The sequence below is a fragment of the Impatiens glandulifera genome, chromosome 5 (assembly GCF_907164915.1).
Source record: "Impatiens glandulifera chromosome 5, dImpGla2.1, whole genome shotgun sequence".
NCBI classification, from domain to species: Eukaryota; Viridiplantae; Streptophyta; class Magnoliopsida; order Ericales; family Balsaminaceae; genus Impatiens; species Impatiens glandulifera.
This window is the reverse complement of record NC_061866.1, coordinates 39,376,978-39,394,812: the sequence shown is the minus strand read 5'-3', so window position 1 is coordinate 39,394,812 and position 17,835 is coordinate 39,376,978. Positions and strand designations below refer to the sequence as shown.

The 17,835-nt window shown below is 31.6% G+C and overlaps 2 protein-coding genes across 4 annotated transcripts; one reads left to right on the top strand and one right to left on the bottom strand.

The window, feature by feature from the left end:
• The first annotated feature begins 1,919 nt into the window (after window positions 1-1,919).
• LOC124938042 (plant UBX domain-containing protein 11) lies at window positions 1,920-10,823 on the top strand. Of its 2 annotated transcripts, none has more exons than XM_047478409.1 (9): window positions 1,920-2,046; window positions 3,245-3,344; window positions 3,863-3,915; window positions 4,946-5,027; window positions 6,563-6,628; window positions 6,743-6,810; window positions 7,052-7,742; window positions 8,842-9,129; window positions 10,272-10,823. In XM_047478409.1, exons 2-9 carry the CDS (start codon window positions 3,245-3,247, stop codon window positions 10,505-10,507), a joined length of 1,584 nt encoding a protein of 527 aa, XP_047334365.1. In that variant the 5' UTR covers window positions 1,920-2,046; the 3' UTR covers window positions 10,508-10,823. The 2 variants fall into 2 exon arrangements, with proteins under 2 accessions (XP_047334365.1, XP_047334364.1); XM_047478408.1 differs by having other exon boundaries at window positions 1,933-2,070.
• Window positions 10,824-11,531: 708 nt separating this feature from the next.
• On the bottom strand, window positions 11,532-16,667 carry LOC124938388 (PTI1-like tyrosine-protein kinase 1). Of its 2 annotated transcripts, none has more exons than XM_047478816.1 (8): window positions 16,492-16,667; window positions 15,650-15,827; window positions 14,242-14,492; window positions 14,013-14,139; window positions 13,106-13,379; window positions 12,509-12,641; window positions 12,328-12,414; window positions 11,532-11,978 (listed from the first exon to the last, which is right to left on the bottom strand). In XM_047478816.1, exons 2-8 carry the CDS (start codon window positions 15,741-15,743, stop codon window positions 11,847-11,849), a joined length of 1,098 nt encoding a protein of 365 aa, XP_047334772.1. In that variant the 5' UTR covers window positions 15,744-15,827; window positions 16,492-16,667; the 3' UTR covers window positions 11,532-11,846. The 2 variants fall into 2 exon arrangements, with proteins under 2 accessions (XP_047334772.1, XP_047334770.1); XM_047478814.1 differs by lacking the exon at window positions 16,492-16,667 and adding an exon at window positions 16,232-16,365.
• Window positions 16,668-17,835: the final 1,168 nt, after the last annotated feature.

The following is a 17,835-nucleotide window of genomic DNA, read 5'->3' as shown; positions in this document are numbered from 1 at the left end:
TGTTATTAAAATTTCAATTCTATTTTTATATAATTGGCATTTTAAAATATAAAATTATAATTAATTTTAATTATTATATTTAAAAAAATATAGTAAAAATAATTTAAATATATATTATTATATTATTAAAATATTAATTTGATACAACCTTAAGTAACTCAAGTATCAAGTTTCTTTTAGAGTTCTATTCTCATTAAAAATTAAAAACAAATCCTGTATCCCAAATTTTGGGCTTAATCCGATAGCTTAAAAGACGGAAATAAGTTTTTCAAAAAGCAATATCTATCTTTTTTTTTTTTTTTTATAATTTTTGTCATAATTTTTCATTCACGATTGATTATTAGATATTGGTTCAATATATTAACTTTCTAAATTTAAAAAAAATCGTTTTAACTTACTAAATTCAAAATAAAAATAAAAATTATTGTTCCACACTTTAATCGTGTGATAAATTATAAAATAAAATAAAATAAATTGTTTGAAAAAAATAGATTTCAGAATTACAATTTCGAGATAAAAAAAATAGAATTGAAAATTACAAAATTACAATTTGTTTGAATTTTATTATAACAAAAATTTCAATTTTAAATTTTAAATGGTCTAATATCAAAATTAAAATTACAACCACAATTCCAATTATTAAGTTACCAACACATCAAAATTTCTAGTGATGATGTAGATTGTTTGGAGTATATATAAATATTTATGTTCCAGAATTAGTAGTAGGGGGTATATCTCTACATTAAGAGGTACAATTGTGAAGGTTCTATTCAAAATAAAAATTAAAAACATATGTGGGAATGCATTATTTATAATTTATCATAATTTTTCTAAAATTATAACAATTTTATTTATTTATTTTTGGTTGCAAACAAATAGTTTTTTAAGAATGAAAATGTCATTGAGCCCGTTAAAAAGAAAAAAAAGTTACAAAAAAGAGAAAACTTAACACATCTAATTAAATTATGATTCAAAACATTCTCTATTTATTTATGGAATAACCATAATTAAAATATATCAAATTACTCTCTCTTATATTATATTATTTAATTTATTAATTAAAATATTAAAATATTTTTTATTTTAAATTATTAATTTTTATTATTAATATTTTTTTAAGTCTTTTTATAAATAAAAAATAATAATAATATTAATAATAATAAAATAAAATACACAACAATCTAGGTTAATTATATAACATTAACCCGAACAGGCACAAATCAACAATATCATATATATGAAAAGAAAAAGTTTTTCTTTTTTGAAAGATTATTTATGTTCTCTTCCAAGTATATCAGTAAAAATTGTGTTCAAATGGGCCATTATATTTTCTTTATTATGCATAATTTTGTTATATTCTCGAATTTGGAAGTAATTTGTACATAATAACATTCCTAAGGGCTGAATTAATAATAGAGTCCTGTAAAAATGACACATTTTTACTTACATTCACACGGTAAATGGTAAATGAGTCAAGCCGAACTTAAAGTAGTTTGATCTCGAGTCGAGCTCAATTAAATATTTTTTTAGTTCGATTCAAACTCGATTTCAGACGAGTTTATAAATTAGAGCTCGACTCGACTATTTATCTACAAACTTGACTCGACTCGATTCGATAAACTTAAACTAAAATTAATTTTTCAAATATTTGTGAAGAAAAAATATATTTTAAAATTTTAAATTTTAATATTAAAATAAAAAAAATATTATTTATTACCAGACTCGAAAAAACTCGACAAACCATCCCGCAAATATTATATGAACTCGATCTCGACTCGAATATTAAACGAAACGAGTCGGTTCGAACTCGACTTAGATTTATCCTAGCATCAACCCAATTTGGAATTATGAACCGAAATCCTCCAGCCATCAAAGTTCAAGTGCCTATTTATACATTTGACAAAAGAACATGTAACAATAAAATTGATAATCAGACCGTAAATTTGGTGTTCTACTGATCTTCTCGATCTTTCTTCTGTTCATCATATACTCAAAGCAGCTAAAGATCAATTGACCAGAGATTTGTTCGTCATCGTCTTCTTAACGGTACAAGCTTAATCCTTTCTCTAGGTATGGCTTTTCGCATGGTTAACTTTGGACCTAATTGATCTCTCTCCGTTTGCGCGAAAAATTGAGGATCCTGGATTGATAAGGAAAACATTCATTTCTTAAATACAAGTAATCTACGGTCAATTAGCACTGTTCCTTTATGAATACGTTGAAATTGCCTACACTGTGTCAAATTGCATGTTTATCTTAGCTTGGTGATTATTTCGATTTGTATTTCTTATGCTTCTAGGTTTAAAGAAGTTTTGTATGAGTTTAGGAACTCTATCTGCTTCATTGATGGTGGGATGAGAAGAATCAGATCATTGCAGTGGAATTATAGAAATGTTGGAAGATCAATTTTTTTAAGATAAAACAATACCTTATAATATACAAATTTGATTGATTCTGATTTGGATACTATTACCTTGATCCATCATATAATAGATAATCTCTTTTTATTAAGTAACATATTTATATAAAAAACAGGTTCTCTTTGATTTTTTTACAAGAACCAGCATATATTTTTCTTGTTGTGTAAGCTAATATTCTTCTATGGTTAGTCAAATGTTTTCATTTGTTTGCTGGCCTCTATTTTAATCCTTTTAGACTACAAAGCTTGATTTCAGAACGAATGGTAACATGGGAATCTGCTTTCTTAGCTGCATCTATGTGCTCAAGTGTGTTGGTTATAGTTCCTTTTGATGATAGAAGGAAAATAATTTTGGGTGTATCCACTTTTTTTATATGCTATTCATAAGCAAACTTAATATTTGTTTCATGGTAAATCTAGATTCTATCATTCCATGTAAGGATTGGTATCAATTTTGCTACTACTTATGTTACTAGATTTTCTTGTTAGGTTACAACATAGTTGACAAATTTCCTATTTCCATTTGTTTTGGTAGAGCAAGAGGTTGGTTACACTTCGATTTTGGGTAGACATAAAATTCAGATAATTATAAAATTTTAGGTAATAAAAACTAATACGTGTTCTTCATTTGTTATTCACAATTTTGGCTTATGGATTTATCTTTTTCTGTCCCCACATTAATATAGCCTATAGGTGCTAGTTTGTGGCCAACCAACATTTTCATATATAGCTTTTTTACTTTTTCTCGTTAGCCAGAATTGCATCTTTACACAATTTATTTTGTTATTGGTTTAACGATTATCTACTTTTGTCTATTTCTAACAGATGGAAAGATCAGTCAATTTACTCGCATATAAAGGTTCTATTATTGAAGCAATTACCGAGTCAAAAAGACAGAAGAAACTATTTGTAGTTTACATCTCAGGTAACACCTTTCCACATAAGTTAGTCTTCGAATATCCTACTAGCCCATCCAAGGAAGGAGCTTAAAGTTTTCATTCTTTCTTGCGGATTTACAATTAATAAAAAACTGATCAGTGTGGTGAACTTTTGATCATTACACTAAGCATGATCTTCAAGTCCCATGTTACTTTAGAATGGAAATGATGTGGGGGGAATATTGGTTGGTTTTTAAAATGGTTTGGTATGTGGTATCTCACCCTGATCATTGATTTAACTTAGACAATGTTTGGTAGTCAAGTGTTTCTTATCCGTATTTGGCTTGGATCTGGATGAGAAAATGAGGTATGCCTAAAATGGTGACCGGGGTAGAATTGCTCAAGGTTTAGTGTGTGAATTGCTTTACTTAGTCATAGTCATTTATGAATGTTAAGATTTCAAGTTCACTATTCATTTCTTAACATTCACTTCTACAACAGATAACTGAGTGAATATCTCATGTCTCCTTTTCATTTTACTTCTCTTTTGGGAATTTTTTTCTAGGTGATAATTCAGAGTCAATTTCCTTGGAAGAATCTACATGGTTGGACTCAAAGGTAATTCTTCTTCCACCCTCATAATTTTCTTCTATATTTGATGTGCAGGTATATATTGGTGATAGTAGAAAAAGGATGAACTCAATGCTAAAATAGAACATTTCGAGCACTCAATTAATAGTTCTTCTAAAAAAATTTGAAAATTATATTACATGACTATGTAGAGATAGAGATTTAAGCTTATCTATTAGTTAGGATAGAGTTTTTTTTTATAGCATAGAGATTTAAGCTTATCTACTAGTTAAGATAAAGTCATAAGATAATATAACATAAAACATACTACCAACTAAATCTAATCCTACTATTCTGATAAATATCTTCTCAAACTGAAGGTAAACCAATTTTTATGATAATATTACATGTTCCAAATAATATTAAACTAATGTGTGAAAAGTAAAGCTTGTAATATTGTATTGTATCAGTATTTATTTTGTATTGAGCATCATATGCCACCTCTCAAAATTTGAATTTTTTTGGGGAACTCAATTTTTGGATTTACATATTCATTCCTACCTTTTTAGTTAATCTTGGTTAGTGCTTAGAGTAATATGGTACCTCTCTTTATTGAAAGAAAATGAATATACTCTTTCCATCCTGTAACATAATCACCATTCTTATCACTTCTAAAAATCAAATCAACAGTCTTTTTATGTACATTTACCATAATAACTTTCCCACTTGTAAAATCACTAAGTAATGATGTCTTTGATCTCTAAATTTCATTCGTAACTTCTCTTGACATTTTTCTAGTGGTATCATATAAAATGGGATGAATATAATTCTTGTATATCTGTAAATTGAAGACCCCTATGTGACATTATGACAAATCCTGGTCTTTTTGGTTTAGGCAGAAAATCTAACTCACTGGAAATAAATGTCTGTCTCTTGGTGTATGATGTCGTTGCAAAATAATCTAAATTGTAGTTTGTTTGAAAATAACGACCCATTTCTCTAAGATATTTTTAATCTATATTTGGCTGAAACTTTGGTCATGGTTTTGTGAACTTTTTAGCTCCATTGCCTTTTTCAGGTGGAGGACGTAATACTGAAGTACTGTATTTTACTGCATATCCGTGATGGGAGCACAGATGCTACCCAGTTTTCTGCCATATGTACGGTCTAGTACTGGATTGCACTACTATGAATTTGTGTTATTGCGTTATATGTCTGATCGTTGATCTGACATGTACAAATTTATACGACTTTATAATCAAAATTTTCCCAAAAAACAATAGTAACTTGGCTTTTCTCTTTTTTCATATCTTACAAATGAGATACTCATTATAGATGGTGATGTATGTGGATGCTTTATAAGTGTGGAATTGTCAAACTAGTTAGTGTGATAGTGGTAGAATAGTGGTAACTTCCTAGCTAGTAGTGGTAACTACCTATTAGCATTAATTTATAAATATAGTAGTATATTTTCATTATCAATACAGAAGGAAAAATAGAGGTCTTTAATCCCTCACCGATTCTCTCTCTCTAAAAACTCACAAGGCTAGCTGATTTTATTGAGAATAACTTTACTGTAATGATCTCATATACGTGCGAGTAAAATCTGAGTAGAAGAAGCATGTATACTTCCAAACATGCTATAACTTTTCTCCTTTTATTGACTTTCTTTTCTAGGCATAAAGTTGACTATTTAAAACTTGATAAATATATTCTTAGTTTTTTATCCTCTGTGCCCTGTTCACCTAGATAACCCTCTCTTATTCTTTCCTTGACTACATCTCTCTGTTGCATTTTATGTATTGCTTATAGACTTCATCAGTTTCTTGAGAATCTGAAATACTATGTTACACTCTTGCTCTATTGGAGTCTATTGTTGCTGCGTGACAGGCAGTTTGTTTATTCTCTCTCATTCAAATTAAAACTTATTTGGGATACATTGATCTTAATCATCATTTTTTTCTGGAAAATTATTTCTACTGCATAAGGTACTAGCTACCTTACTAGTTTGTCGTTCATATGTTTTTGTCATGGAATAGGATGGTTAACATGCATGAATAATGTTTTGGAACAATATCTTGGTAATAGATTCTTAGTTTGGTAATATTCTCATTTTTCATCTCCTAGGTCCAATATCTTTAGTCATTGAATTCCAATAAAAGCTCATCAACACTTCTGGCGCGTGAGAAATCTAACCCTGATTCACGAACCTAACAGATTTTGTAATTACCAATTTATTTATTGCAAGATATCTTTGTGCTCCTTTTACTCTTTTAGGGAAATAAGAAAGATGGCCTGCTGGGATGCATGATGTTCAGAATTGGGATAGCTTTTATCTGAGTTTTTCCATAGTTGTAGTCACCTCCTTGGCTAATGGAACATCCAAAGGGTTTTAGTTGTAGGAACTGCTTATCTATATTTATTTTCTCTTCATTCATGAATCTTTGATATGAGAAACATGTATCTGGAACTTCTTTTATAAAAGTTATCATGCATATAGGGTGAATGATAAATATATTGAATGGTTGAGACCTATCAATTCATGATACCTTCGGATGTACCTTTCTAAAATTGTTTGGTTGCCCATGAATAGATGATCACTTTGACATATTCATATTTGATACTCTGTTGGTTTTGCCATCAGTTGCTTAGCAAGCTTCTAACATGCAGTCTTTACATTCTCATCAACTTGCAGATCCACAGCGACCTGCTCCTTGTATCACAGCCATTGGATATAATGGTATACAACTGTGGCAAAATGGTATGACATTAACAAATAGACTATTTTCCTCCATTCATACTTGAGATACTTTCTTAGTCTTTAACTGTCATCCATTAGTCTCCTGTAAACATATTTAATTTGAATGAATCACAGAGGGATTTCTGATTGCTGATGTTCTTGCATCAAGTCTTGAGAAGGCGTGGTTGAGTCTTCATATCCAGGTAGATCACGCTGGTGACCTCTTATATCTTGGAATTTATTTGTATAAGCCTTCATCTGCTCACATTCATGACTCTCTAAGCTACATAAAGCATTTGTTTGAACATTCTCAGTCAAAATGTTCCACATGGAGTCAGAAATGAACTTTTTCATGCTACAATTGTTTATCACTGGAAAATTATTTAGAATATATCTGAAAAAAGCTGATGCAATCAGGAATTTTTCTTATGTAACCTTTTCCAGGAGACATTCTTGACTGTGGCACTTGCTTCAAATAAATCTGAACCACATGATACTCTGTACTCCAATAGCTTACCCATCGAGCAAGGAAGTTCTTCCACCATCAGTACTTCATCTACAGACACTAATCTTGCCCTCTCTTCAGATAATGGAGTCATTAGTTCCTCTGACCACGCAGTTGATGATGCATCTCCTGAACCAACTGTTCTTAAAGGATCAAGTGCTTCAAATGACAAAGTCAAAGAAGAACAAAACCAAAAACCTTTGAAGGAGAATCAGAGTGAAGCATCTTCTGCACCAACTTTTCTTAACAAATCAAATGCTTCAAATGAAAAAGAGAAAGATCAACAAAAACTTCAGAAGGAAAATCAGAACAAGGATCAAGCTGGTTGTAGTGTTGGAAATGCTCGAGCTGAATGTCAAACCTCAAGAGAAAATACAGAGGTGGCTGACCAGCAATCAGCTGCTAGAGAAGTAGAAGTTAAGAATGAAACACTGGAAGATACCTTGGAGGTTAAGTCAACAGATGTGCATTTCAATATTCGGTTGCCTAATGGGAGTAATATACGAGAGAAGTTTCTAGTGGAAGACACATTGAGAATGGTAAAAGACTATGTAGATGAAAATCAGACAAGTGCAATCAGCTCCTATGATCTAGCCATCCCATATCCTCGCAGAGTCTTCAGTAGTCACGGTATGGTTATATAACTCCTAAAATTTTATCCATCTCTATTTAACTTGGAATCCTGAACATGAGAAGACGTCTTCTATTATGGTTCAGTTAAAAATATTTAAACTGGACTTTTGTTTTCAGTTATGTGACCTCATTTTGTTTATGGATCCCGATTCATATACATAATCCGAAATAAGAAGTTCCTAATGGGTCCATTTGATATAATCTGCTGGAGACTCCAGCAGAGTATTCAAACGAAAAACATTGTATTTATCTTTTCTTGTGATTTTTTTTGTTTGTGTTCATATACTGCAATTCTTGTTTAAGATCTACTAGTACAGATATCTTACTTCTGACTGAAAAACTTATCTTGTAAAAGACCATTGATATCTATTGCAATGAGGAGAGGGATATCCACATAATTTTCCCAGGAACCCGAATTAAAACATCTGATACTCTTGATCTCTAGATGTCTGACTGATTAGTTTCATATTTGTTTCCTGGTTGAGCAATAGCCCTTCCCTTTTCTGGTAATTGGTACAAGCAGGAAGTAATACCGATAACGGATGTTAGCTCAATCTGAAGTAAATTATGCAGAAACTTTACAAAGTTATTATGAAGCTAGGGCCTACAATGTTATACCAAACTAGTACAAATTTGAAATTTTTTGTGGATCAAATCCCACAAGTTCATTTGTCAATTGAAAAATAATTTGCTTGTTAAATAAATTGGAGAAATCTAAATTTGATGAGATACAATTAAAAAATTAGGTTTAAATCTTAGTTTCCAAATAGATAAATTATTATTATTATTATTTTTTGAATGAAGGAAAACTAGCATGACACCCCACAGTCATGACCCCACTTCAACTCAAAGCGCTTCCAGATAGAATCGAACCCGTGACCTTTTGGTCTCTTAAATAAAAACGTAAACAACCAACTACAACCCATCACCATGAGATGGTTGGCAACTTTGTCACCTTGAATGTTCCCATTTATAGTTTGATGTGCTAATCGCTTAGTATCAATTAACATGTTATGTTCCTTCCCTTAAAAGCATTAGACTCATATGTAATGCAAATAAACCTTCAAATTTTTAATCTTATACTATATATGTGCAGATTTAAGCAGAACGCTTTCTGAACTAGGACTCTTTGGTAGGCAAGCATTGGTAATGGTTCCACATATTCGATCTACTGATGATCATAAAGGAGGTTCCTCATCTGAAAAGTATAATAGGGAAACCACTTCTATTCTCGATTCTTCGAATGAAACAAGTGGAGGATCTTGGGCGGTTGTGAAAAATATGTTTTCTTACATCAATCCTCTCTCCTATATTGGTGGTGGTGGTGCCAGTAGCTCCTCCACTTCTGGTCAGGAATCTCAAAGCAGCAGTATGTGGCAATATAGTGAGCTTCTCTACTCTCTTTTATTCTTCTTTTATGAGCAACATGTTTAGGGCTTATTTTGAAATAAACTGGTCTTTTAGGGTATTGTTAGGTGAAAAATGGATTATTTAGATCAAATGACCCAAATATCCTTAGTATTTAATGTCTTAAAATGTTTTAAAGAATAAAGTAAAGGCGATGAAAGAAGTGATTGATGTTGAAATGTTGCACATTATGTTATTTTATTCCACAAGGGCCAATGATCATTTTAATGTAATTTATTTTATGTTATTTTCGGTTTGGCTATTTGGAAACACTTTTGGAGCTGAATCTTGGTCTGAGTTTGGATGAGAAAACTTCAATAAATTTCCTTAGAAACACTTTTCTTTTTGTCAATTATCGCAGATGAATGTTGATCTAGATGGGATAATATTATCAAACATAACTTAATTAGACATATATTCATAAATTTGTTAACGTTTTCTTATGTAAACTGAGACCTCATATCCCATTCTTAAAAGTGTTTCCAAATTGGAGAATATGGATATGTTATAATATGATTTATGAAGAAAATGTTTGTTTCCCCACGCCCTTTCGTCTACGTCTCACCTCTTAATATATGGCTTCTCATCTTCTTCTTACATTGTTACATTGGAATCAGAGCGATGAATACTCATTCACTCTATCTATCTTTTCATCTTACTCTTGTTACAACATGTTAGTTTATTTAGACTTACACTGATAGAGACATCATTTTGATGACACGTAGGGTTGGTTTGATTCAGCTTATTCTCGAATCGCTATGGTGTATTTGGTAACAGTAGAGCTTATTCGTATTGTCATAGACAATTGTGTTTGATATACTTAATCGCTATCACCTGTTAGCCCCACCACCACGGGATAAACATTTTGCAGGTCTGTTTGATTTGGCTTATTCGCAATGGCTAATTAGACCCGTCTACGGTTGGCTGGCTGCTTATTTGCAGTCACGGCGTTTAAGCGAATCAAATTTGGCCATAAAATTATCTAATATAAAAGCCTCAAGGAAAGTGCTATGCATGTTCATAATATTATGCTTATTTCATTGTATCTAATAATTTAAATTCTAGAAAAATTGAAATTTAAAGATGGTTGTAACAAGCAGCCTCTCCCCTTATTTTCAGGTCCAAATCCTTCATTATTACATGAATCTAGGCAGACGACCACACCAACAGCAACTGGTAGAGCTACTACTACTAATAACACACAGAATGGAAGAACACCATCTCGTTTTGGAGGGAATATTCACACTCTTAGACATGATGAAGATGATGATACTAACTTCAATAATAAAAACACTTTCTGGAATGGGAATTCTACACAGTATGGTGGTGGTGGCGGCGATGACAATCCCAAGTAGAATTTATTTCAGGTGATCTCTAAATTCTCGCTCTCTCGTTGCATGGATCAATCAATGTTTTTAACCTTTGAATTGGTCGGTTTCTTATCTTTGCTCATTTCCAATGTGTCGATACTAAGAAGAATTATTACAAGAAGAACCACCTACATATGTTAAGTAGGTTTGTTTATGGGTCTCACTTTTTATTACTTTGTGTTAAAACATTACAAATATATATTTTATCTTAATGCAGTTATGCATGGATTTTTATTTTAATTTATGTAAAGAAAATCTTGTTAAACTTGAAAAAAACATATATGTAGAGTTTTTATCATTCCATTTTTTCTTATCAAGCTCCTTACATCTTGGTGAGATTTAAAAATTTTCATCAGTTTCTTATAGTCATTTCTATCCTATTTTTTTTCACGTTTCTTTTGGGACGTGTTTGGTTGTATTTGGCTGTTGCTTCTTTCGAACAAACTTGAAACATTTTAATTTTGAAAAAAAAAAAGGATTGAAACTCAATAGTAGGCAAGAAAATTGTTGTAAATGCATGAAAAAACAACTGAAAATGAAAGGGACAAAATCAAATAAAATTAGATTGACATGTTTTTTCTCTGTGAAACTAAAGTGTTTTTATTATTTTAAAATATATAAGAGAGATGATTGGTAAAAGAAATTAATATAGTGCAATTAAATTGGCTGAAAACAGTTGAGAAAAAAATAAAATTATTTAAATAATTAAATATTATTTCATCATTTATCAAACTTAATTTATTAATGAGCTCTTTATTAATATATACTAAAATAATATTTTTTATTATAAATTATTTATTTTATTTTATTTATATACCAATATCCTTTAAACTTTTTATCAAAAAATTCTCCACCAAAACCATGAGAACCCTAAATATTAAATGTGACCTAACTATATTTATTCCAAAGATGAAGCCTACAAGCAAATATTCTTGCAAAATACTATTTATTTCACAAAAGAACAATACAGTTGACCTCCACAAACAAAATGAAAAGTTTGAAACCAATATCTTATAAGTTGTAATTCATTCAAGACCCAAAGAAAGTCGCAACAAGCTCAACCACACTAGTCAAAAAGATATCGGTGGCCAAACAAGACCTAGCGTTACACTTTGTGAGAAAGATGACTCAACAGGAAACAGCAGTATATTATAAGCAACAGCTACACAAAGTCCCACAATTCTCAAGCCAAAGAAAAGTAAGCATATACACTCAATCATTTCGGGTCCAACCAACCCACAAAGTTCCCATGAAAAATAAAAATCAGACCAAGCACCAGAGAATGCCAATATATGAATCAAGGTCTTCCGATTTCATGTGCCCTCTATACCTCGGGAGATGGAGATGGAATTGGGGCTGGAGCCTTCAGCAGTGGTTGGAGAGCCTTTACAACTATGCTCATATTAGGACGAAACTCTGATTCATATTGCACACACAATGCAGCCACAGCTGCCAACTGTTGAAAAAAAAAGATTCATCAGTTTCTAACATTTTGCAACCGGACCATGGGTTTTTCAATAGTCGGGTTCCCATTTGGAAACACTTTTTACATCTGGATCCAAATCTAGTTGAGAAACCGTCAATAAATCTTTTAATGTGCTAACTAAGTTCTGTTTCCAAATGTGATCTTATTTGGATCCACACCCATAAATGGTTTCTCATCCTGATCCAATCCAGAAAATGTTTCCAAATGTCTTATCTGCATATCTGTTTCCTCTGACTAAATTTAGTGTTGTTTAAGTAAAATATAAATAGAAAGAATGTTTCCAAATGGAGGAGATGCATATAAGAGAGGAAGAAGAGACCTTGGCAACTCCTTTAGGAGGATATTCTCCCTTAAGTTTTGGATCCACACATTGTTTGACTTTATCTTCACTCAGCCGTGGAGTTGCCTGGAATATGGAAAATGATAGTGCCATTTGAGATTTTACATATGAACTTATAAGAACCGGAAATGGATAAGAGCAAAGGAGGCGGAGAACTGACCCAAGTAACAAGACTTTGCTGACCGCGAGGCATTGTATGATCAACAGGCTTTCGTCCAGTCAGAAGTTCAAGTAGAACAACACCAAAACTATAGACATCACTCTTTTGTGTTAGTTGCCCTGTCATTGCATACCTGCACATTTTGTTTGTTTTTATATTATTCTCAGCACAAAGAAGTGAGTCTAACTGCTGCATAATTTGACAATCATTGAAAGCCAGAGCGTCTAATTCTCATATGGAAGTTGGTAAAGAGGTAAAAAAATCTTATTTGCGTCATCACACTAAAGAGAAGTTAGTAGTTGTGTTTGCCAAAAATCACAATGATAAAATAAAAATCTCGTTATCATCCAGAAAATAAAAGCTCTATACCAAGTGAAACAAAAATAATATACATTATAATTTGGATCATGATCTAAATATAATTTGTAGGTCCAAATAATAACCTGATCATGATTGAGAAAAGATCTGATACCAAACGAAAGAATAAACCACTTCCAATTTTAATTTTGATGATTTCTGATTAGATTGTGAATTTTGACAAATACTAGTTTCTAAATGAGCTAAATACGGTTTAGCATAAGGGAGTAGAAGTATTACTCTGGTGCATGGTAACCGAAAGTCCCTAGAACCCGAGTAGAATGAAGACGAGCAGCCATATCAGGAGCCTGGTTTGAAAGGTTGAAGTCTGCAATTTTAGCTTTGAAGTCCTCAAAGAGAAGCACATTGCTTGACCGGACATCTCTATGAATTATGGATGACTGAACCTTCTCATGCAAGTACTCTAGACCCCTCGCAGCATCAACTGCAATCCTTACCCGTTGCATCCAGTCAAGCACAGGACCTGGCTGAGCCCCTTGTACTCCCTTTCTACCTGTCATATGAGATAATGGGCCATTTTGTTATCAACCTTTTTTCATGTTGATCATGATGGTGAAAAAAATCTCGATGATGTAACAGATATACTATAATTTGTATCATTATCTAAAGTAATAATTTGTATACCAAATGAAACAACGAAAATCACACCATAATCTGGATCATGATACAAAAATTAATTTACCATGTGTTAATTATATTCTCTACAAGGGCAATGGGCCGGCCATTTAATGGCTAGATTCTATATAAAGCCCACTAAGTAGAGAGTATATAAGGGGTAAGATTAGGTTAGGTTAAATCATGTTGAATTCGTATTCCTATCCATTTCATATCGGCTATGGAGGGTTGTCTCCAAGCTTCTCGTCTAAACGCTCAGGTCATTCCTTTACTATCTCTTATTGCATCTGTTATCCAGTCCCTTTCTAGTTGTTTCATAATTTGATCATGATACGGAAAACAATTCACTTACAAATTTAACTTTGGCGATTTTTCCAATGAGAAGATTGTGACTTACGTCAAATTACTAGTTTGTTTCCAAATAAGCTCAAAATAAAAATAATAATGTAAAGAATATACTGAGAGATATGAACGAAATCTAACTTTAATAATAAAGAAAATTGAAACGTACCATGCAGAATATCATGCAGAGATCCCATGGTAGCAAATTCATATGCTAGCACACGAGTATTTCCTTCTACACAGTATCCAAGAAGCTCTACAAAGTTTTCATGCTTCAGTCTTGACACCATGGATACCTATTTTTTATGGAGTGGAAAACAATATAGACGAAACCACTGTAAGAAGATAAAACAAGGAAGATATTAGATCAATATGTCTTGTAGAAAAGGAAAACAAACTTGTGACAAGAAATCATTATTTGACTCGGTTTCAGAAGACACGTCAAGCTTTTTTACAGCAACCGCTTTTTCATCCAAGCTTGCGTAGTAGACTCTTCCATAAGACCCTTCACCAATCAATGCCTTTGATCCAAAATTTTCAGTTTTCTCTTTTATGTCTTCCAAGGACAACGTTGGCACTTCAATGGGTAGAACTGCCTTCTGAAGTTCTGGTTTGACAGGAACTTGTGTCTTTGATCCTCTATGGTTTCCTAGGAAACATTAGGATGAATGAAATAGTTTCAGCAAAAGCACCAAGCAGCATAGGTCTGACACAAAGGATTAAATAACTATAGGTGGGACAACTAGGATGCATTTTACTGCAAATGCAATAATTTCTACTACTTAGATCAAAGATGAAGTGAAAAGGGTTCAGGGAGCCATTGGTGTGTTTTGTCACCCTTTTTTTTTCGGAAAGATCGAAATTTGTAATGTTTGCCAAAATTTGCAATAATCTAAAAGTAATTTGATTATCATCTAGAAAATAAAAAATCTCTATACCAAATGAAACAAAATAATTACTAAAATCTGGATCATGATCTAGAAAATAATTTATACCAAATGAAGCAACAAAAATCAAACTATAATCTGGATCACCATAAATAAAAATTATACCAAGAAAAAAAAAAATCAATTTTAACTTTTGGTGATTTTCAATGAGATCATGATTGTGACACAAATTGTTAGACAAAATATTACTTTCCAAATAGGTTCGATGTTTTACAAGTTCATTCAATTCCGGTACAATATGAACAGTAATGCACAAAGGGGAATCAACCATAGTCCTACATGAACATTTATCAAAAGGAGATCAATATCCCATCCAAGTAGGGGAAAATAAGACATTACATGATAGACAATCCCTATCTAGTTTTGCAGTACTACAGCAAGCATAATTCTTAAAGGTTTCCAAAAATGCTAATTAGATGATCAATATGAAGCTCAGGATGTGATAATAATTATCATGCATACAAGGAAAACACTCATGCCAAAAGTGACAACCAAGATGCATCAAATGTGCTACAAAAATGAAATAAGAACACACAAATGACTAACTCAAGCATCAGATGCTAAATTTTTTTTTTTGTCTAAGCACAAGAATGACAATTACATTCGCAATATGTTTTCTTCAGACAACACTAGTGTCAATATGAGATGGAAAAGGTGGAACTACTATGTTAATTTACCAACAAATACCAAATTCTAATTTACTTCTGCAACTACTCGTCAACTGAACCTATAAATCAACATGCCACAAAAACATAGACAGACAATATCCCAAATATGTCAAACACATAGATTGCATAATTACAAGATTAATAGTATAGACGGGCAACAGGGAATATGAGAGGCAATCAAGTCAGCATACCTTCTCCATGATTCTTCGGGCTTTTGAAAGGCTCAATGTCACTTTTTGGGTAGGATTCATCTACCTGACAAGTACAGCACAACCACTTCCGCATCCTTTCTCTCTTTCTCAAATAAAGATCGTCTGCTGAACCTCTGCTCTGCAAACGAACAAGATAACCAGGAGGAGGCAGATGACCCTACACCATTAGTCAAATGTTCTACACTTAATATTAGGTTTATAGGGAAAACAACAAAACCAGAGATCAAGAGCAATAGAGAAAGAGAAATGTGATAATTTGACAACAATCCTCTATGCATACAATATATTATGCTGGAAACAAGTAAGCAACCTATATAAAGGTCTTTTTAGTTTCAAGACTGAGACAACACCTAGTAATCATCAAACAGCAAACTAATGTAAAATACTCAAGAACAAGTCTACAACATGATACAGTCTTCAAAAAGCAAGTCATTTTTTCCCAATGTAAACAAACACATATTTGATCACATAAATATCATGTTTTGATAAATATCATGTTTTGATAAATATCAAGCTAACCCATATGATATTTTTTTTTAAAGGAAACCAATTGACTCTCACCACCAAACCTTGACGTATTCGAATATCATCCATCTTAAGATAGAGAATGAATACACAATTTGGACACTCTCCAGATGTCAAACAGAAGAGTAAGGAAGGAAATCAAAGAGAGAATCTTGGGTGTGTTGAAAACGAAAAGATCCAATGGATGTGAAAAGAAATTTGAGAAACAAAAAATACCCAAAGCCCTAGATATCTAAATCGGAATAGAGCGAACAAAAGGGATGAGAATAGATTAGCGGCCGGAATTCAAGGATTACCTGCTTTTATCCCTCTCTCTTTAGGGCTCGTACGGTTGAAATTGGGAGGGACAGATCAGCAGACAATGAAGCAATCGATTGAAGATATCACCAATGCTATCTCTCTATATATCTCTTTCTTATAGAAATTACTGTGTATATATATATATATATATATATATAATGTATATTACATAAAGACGATAGTTTGATTACATACATATATCATCTTGATATATAGAGAGAGAGAGGAAATGGGTTTGGGATTCTTTTCTTCTCATCAACGGTTTCTTTATAGATCGAAACCGTGTGTCAAAATTGTTTGACTAAAACCGTGTGTAATTTTCAAATTCTTAATGCATACACTATTCAAAAAAAATACATTCTTTTATAGAATTAATCTCGAATATGTGAGAATTCAAGTTGAAAGTTAATGAATTATTATTAGGTTTTGAGTCTTTCTATAACAAATATTAAGAATATTATCTCTAGAATTAAACATAAAAGCCCGCAGATACATTTAACCAATTTAACCCAACAATAAAACGTACTGAAACTAGAAACTCAATACTCGAAAATGAGTATGTTTTCAATTTAGTGTTAAACTTTTTGAAATGGGATGTTTTTGAATAGGAACTCAAACTCATACTTCAAAAAAAAAAAATGGTAATACAATGAAATTGGATGTTTTGATTAAGAACTCAAACTCAATGAAGAGCAATATTAAGAGGCTGCGACATCATTATTTTTTTTTTCTTTGAGTTTTATAAAGAAAATAAAATATTATTAAACTAATTTTGTAACAAACTATCCACTTAGATCAATTTTGAGATTTATGTATCAATGCATTATTTATTTATTATATTTTACTAATTCTAGAAAAAACATAAATAAATAAAAATATTTGGGATTACTCCAAAGTACAAACTAAAGATGAAAATATTAATACATTATATAATTTTAAATTTAAATTATTCAAATCATCTAAACTCCATGGCAAAAGCATCACCATATTTTTATTCTTCAGTTTTAATCCTACGTCAAAATGGAAATCCAAATATATATATATAATGATACTTAATTTTAAAATATTCGTATTGCCGGGTCGTGAGTTATGATTAATTATAATATGTATGTGAGAGTAAATTAATACTTGGGTTGGATTGTGGGTTGACCCGTCCATAAACTTGAAATGATTAAAATAAAATAAAAAATGTTATATGTATATTTCGAGCTTGCAACCTAACAAACAAGTATAACCCTTTAACCAACTGCCTAATAAAACTTTATATTTTAAATTTAACATCAAATTTGATGAACGCAAGACATTTTAATATTATAAGTTCAATTTTTTAACTAACTACT